This window comes from Notothenia coriiceps, unplaced genomic scaffold (genome assembly GCF_000735185.1).
Source record: "Notothenia coriiceps isolate Sejong01 unplaced genomic scaffold, NC01 NC01_scaffold00007518, whole genome shotgun sequence".
Lineage (NCBI taxonomy): Eukaryota > Metazoa > Chordata > Actinopteri > Perciformes > Nototheniidae > Notothenia > Notothenia coriiceps.
In genome coordinates this window covers 22,932-27,611 of record NW_011340219.1, presented here as the reverse complement: position 1 = coordinate 27,611, position 4,680 = coordinate 22,932, and the positions used below count along the sequence as shown (strand labels likewise).

The window sequence follows — 4,680 nt, the reverse complement described above, 5'->3', positions numbered from 1 at the left end:
ATAAAAGTATCAGAACAAACATTTTCAATCACAAATGTAATTTAGATTAAAGAAATAATATCTTCAACAAAAATAATGTCCATTAATTTGTCATCACCTTTCAAAAGTAATTGCCGACAACTGATGTCTCTGCAATGTGGTCTCTTGTCTTCCTTGTATTATTTTTCATGTCCACTAGATGGCGATCGGTAGGATTATAGCACTGATATTCAGGATCTAGTCATCTTGAAAAATCGTAATCTGGATCAGGCTGATCCTATCCTGAATTGCTTTGAACTCCAGGGACAAAATTTGGCCGACTTGTCTGATCCTGGATCACAAAAAATGGGATTTCAAAATCTGATCGGATCTGATTGAGATTAAAAGTTTTGAACTCCTGGGCCCTGGAGATTGGACCTGTTTTTGAGGAGGTTACGACACTATTCATGTAGCGACATTTGGCAACGCCGCCAGGACGGGTGAAACATTTTACATTCTGGATTTCGATGGGTGAAAAATTTCCAACACGCTCTCTAGCGCCACCTGTGAAAATGCAGTTTTCTAAAAATGTACATAGTCGCAGCGTAAATCTGACGGATCTGAATATTGGCACACTTACCCGGGTGGAGCAGCTCTACATATTATCCTCTCGTCTCCCGAAGCTCCGCCTACTTTGATTTAGTTTTAATTAGCATAATGTGAAAAACAGTGAAATATTAACTTACCTTTACATTTTCTGATTTTCCACACCAAATTTAGTGTACAGCATCAATGGAGGGTCGGACACAGTACCGTAGAAAATGAGCACGAGGTTTGGAAAAATGTGTCCAACATCAATCAAAATGTATTAGCAAAAAGGTGTGGCCTAGACATAAATGCTCACAATTCATCTGAAATGTATCCAAATATCACAGATTTCGGTGGATAGGTTCAGTCTGTCTTGGGGAATAGGCACAACAAGGACTACCTATGTTGCAAATGTATTATCTTTTCAATTTACACACGGCATCTATTGCACGTCTCTCCGTCCAGGGAGAGGGATCCCTCCTCTGTTTCTCTCCCTGAGGTTTCTCCCATTTTTCCCTTTAAACTGTGGGTTTTCTCTGGAAGTTTTTCCTTGTACGATGTGAGGGTCTAAGGACAGAGGGTGTCGTATTGTCATACTGATATTCTGTACAAACTGTGAAGTCCACTGAGACAAATGTAACATTTGTGATATTGGGCTATATAAATAAACATTTATTGATTGATTGACAACAAAAAAAAGTTCACTTTGGACAATAGGGGGCGCCAAAAACACAACAAATGTATACCTCAAGAACGGATGGACGAAATAAATATATTTTTTCATAGATATACTGGCAGGATGAGTATAAACTATGATTTAAAGTTTCGTAACCAATGATAAATGTGGGCGTGTCCTATGCAGTTTTTTCTCGAAATCGAAGGGTTAAAAACACTTACGGGCACATAACTTCGTGTTAAAATGAGTTACGGCCTTTAAACTCGGAACACTGATGACAGCCCACAACCTTTTCCAGACTGTACAAAGAAATTGTACGTTTTAGCAAATACGGCTCAGTAGCGCCCCCTATTGTGCGTTAGTCACATATAGTTTCTCCGAACTACCCGAAAATTGGCACAGACATTCCTCATGGAATTGCGGACATATTTCAAAATGGCTTCCATTATACCCGCCCCCCAGTCGGCCATTTTGAAAAATGTGCGTTTTAAGTGCGTTTTTGCACACTTCTCCTAGGGAAATTATCGGACAAATTCGAAACCAGGACAAGATCAGTCCATATCCAATGTGATGCTAAATTGCGAATGAATAGTTGACTGCTCAAACGGGGAGCTCGTAAGCTAACGGAGAATGTACCACTTTTGACGATTTAAATGTCACAAAATCGCTAAAATGAGCTTCGGACGCAAAACTTGGAACACACGTCACAGCCCACGACCTTTTCCAGACTGTACACAAAAAACGTACATTTTAATTAGAATTGAAGAGGCATTTTTTCATAATTATTAAAAATCTTCGAGAGGGTTTTAATAGATCAGGACTTTGTATTTAGATTTAAATAAATACTGTTCAGTGTGATATGGTCTTATGTACTTATTAAATGCCTTATCAAAATATCTTGACTATCAGATTTTAAATATAAGTAAGTTATGTCATACATTGTGTGTGCTGTGTGCATGTAAGTGTGACCAATAAAGAGGGTTTCATCCTCCAATTCTATCTATCTATGAACATATTTTATTCAAACTGTGAAAAAGTGGGGATTATTTCACATTCCATATTTCAGATTATTCTGATAAAATCGTTTGAATTGGGCGTTGTCATATTGCCACAGTAGGAATAGTAATTGACAAACAAGCTACAACTTGCATGTGTGAATACTACCAAAGAAAAGTCCCCATGAATTAAAAAAATCCCCTGAGCATTGACCTTTTCAAACAATTTCTTTATTTACCTCGGAACTAAAACGTCTATAGATTTAAAGCTGATGGATGTACCTTCTTTTGAGAGGCGTGAGATGTGCTCTCCCAGATCCAGGATGCTCCAGCGTTTCAGATAGACAGACAGCTGTAAGAGGGACACTCTCTCTGGGCTGCAGAGCGGCCGGGGGCTGGGCACCATCCGACAGGCTGTGTGCACCTGCTGCAGGAGCTGAGAGAACACTGGGGAGGGGGAGAGGAAGGCAGGCAGTCAGTCAGTCAGCGCAGTGTGTGATCAGTCTGGAGGAGCCAGGCCTCCTTTAGTGCTTTGATTTCCTATCTCTGCAGATCAGAAACTCTTGACTTTAAAATCTTTTAAGAACTCAGTAGTTTGTTAACCAACCTGCTGTATCTTTATTCTTTCATCTTTTAACAAATAAACATTTATATAAATAAATTACATTCCTTGTCGGCCTGTAAATATATAATTCCTGAATTACATATTCCTCTTGGTGCATCGTTCATTGTTCACAGTCGACTATATAACCTGAGACAAACCAAAAATTGAAGTTAGAATTGAACTGGTAGCATCTTTAGCTTTCAACACGGACTGTTAGGGCGGCATGGATGCCTGTTCAAACATGATTGGTCATTACCTCCATAACAGGGAACAGTTTGTAACCATCAATAGCTCAAATTTACCCCGGCCCCAGTCAATCCCGGTGTACCCCAAGACTCTGTGCTTGGCCCCCTCCTGTTCACCCTTGACATGCTCCTCCTCGGCCAGATCGGAACCTGCGGTCTTCAGACTTTGGCCAGCTTACCACCCCCCGCACCAACCTGCGAACCTTCGGGGACAGAGCCTTCAGTGTGGCAGCCCCCACCCTCTGGAACGCTCCCCCTGCGGAGATCCGCAACACGCTTAACGCTTTCAAAAGGGCCCTCAAGTCCCATCTGTTTGCTAAGGCCTTTGGCCCCTAATCTATTTGTTGTTTTGTCTGTCTGACTTTTTGTCTGTCTGACTGTTTGTCTGACTGCCTTTTGCTTTGTTATGTTTGTTCCTACTCCTGTTCTGCTTTGTAAAGCGACCTTGGGTCTCATGAAAGGCGCTATATAAATCCAAGCTATTATTATTATTATAAGTGCACGTTTGTTCAGAAGGATACGAAAGCCCCGATGATGAAGATGGGGCTGAAGATGTGGTTCTGGAAGGTGAACAGAGCCAGGCCCATGTAGGAGAAGATGAAGTTCTCCGCCAGGAAGTGAAGCACCTCGAACAGCTGCAGGGGAAACAGATTTAGATATTACTGCAGAGAGAATACAGTGAAAAATCCACAGCAAGAGATTTAATGTTCAGGTCTAGCAAGAGGAGTTTTTTGCAGAACGTTTCCCACAATGCACTGCACTGAAATGCACTCTAACATGGCCATTGTACTTTTTACAGATTGACTTTTTTCAAATCTCAATTTGCTTGACTGTATTTTAAAGTGTTATGCACAAAATGTATATCCGATTTGTATTTTCAAATTCAAGCCCTCTTAAGGTGCGTTTATCATGCTACTGATAACCAAAAGGATGTTTCGTGATGGCAAATATACAGAAGGGTGACAAAGTAAACACAAATCTAAGTTAAAACAAATGTGTCCCATGTTTGTAAGAAGACTCAGAATCCTCTATAACAAACAAAAACATTTCAATTCTCTTTCTTTCCTTATTTTTCATACACTTCTTTCAAAGTCAAGCGCTTTCCATGGCCTTTACATCTTTTGTCGAAACCATAATACAAACAGTATACTGATTCATTCACATCCTCTTAACATCAAATCACAAGTAAGGTCAAATACAACCAGCTTTAAAATGTGTTGCATGTTTGTAAGTTGACAGTCGTACAATTTCAAGCATTTTTTTTTTTTTTTTTTTACAAGTCTTTTTATTTCATTATAGTGTACAATAATCGATGCCATTTCATATATTCTGATTCATTCACATCCTCTTAACATCAAATCACAAGTAAGGTCAAATACAACCAGCTTTAAAATGTGTTGCATGTTTGTAAGTGTTTTAAGGATTTCCAGCACCAGCAGAAACCCTCCTCCTGTCTTCCTGTCTTTTTAGCAATGTGTGTCTTTCTTTGAAACTGAGCTATAGGAGCTTGAATACTTGTATCACAGATATTTAAAGGTTCCCGCTGTGAGTTGTCTGTGTGTTTAATCTGGAGACAACAGACTGAAGGAAGCCCCCCCCCCCCTTGAGAAACAG

At 40.0% G+C, this 4,680-nt stretch overlaps 1 protein-coding gene across 1 annotated transcript in view; it reads right to left on the bottom strand.

Annotated features, from left to right (window-relative positions):
* LOC104944097 (protein FAM65C-like) overlaps window positions 1–4,680 on the bottom strand; it is a 15,351-nt gene that overhangs the window by 4,325 nt on the left and 6,346 nt on the right. Inside the window, exon 10 of the mRNA XM_010769574.1 lies at window positions 2,500–2,664. Coding sequence (XP_010767876.1) covers window positions 2,500–2,664 — 165 coding nt within the window. The remainder of the gene's footprint in view (window positions 1–2,499; window positions 2,665–4,680) is intronic.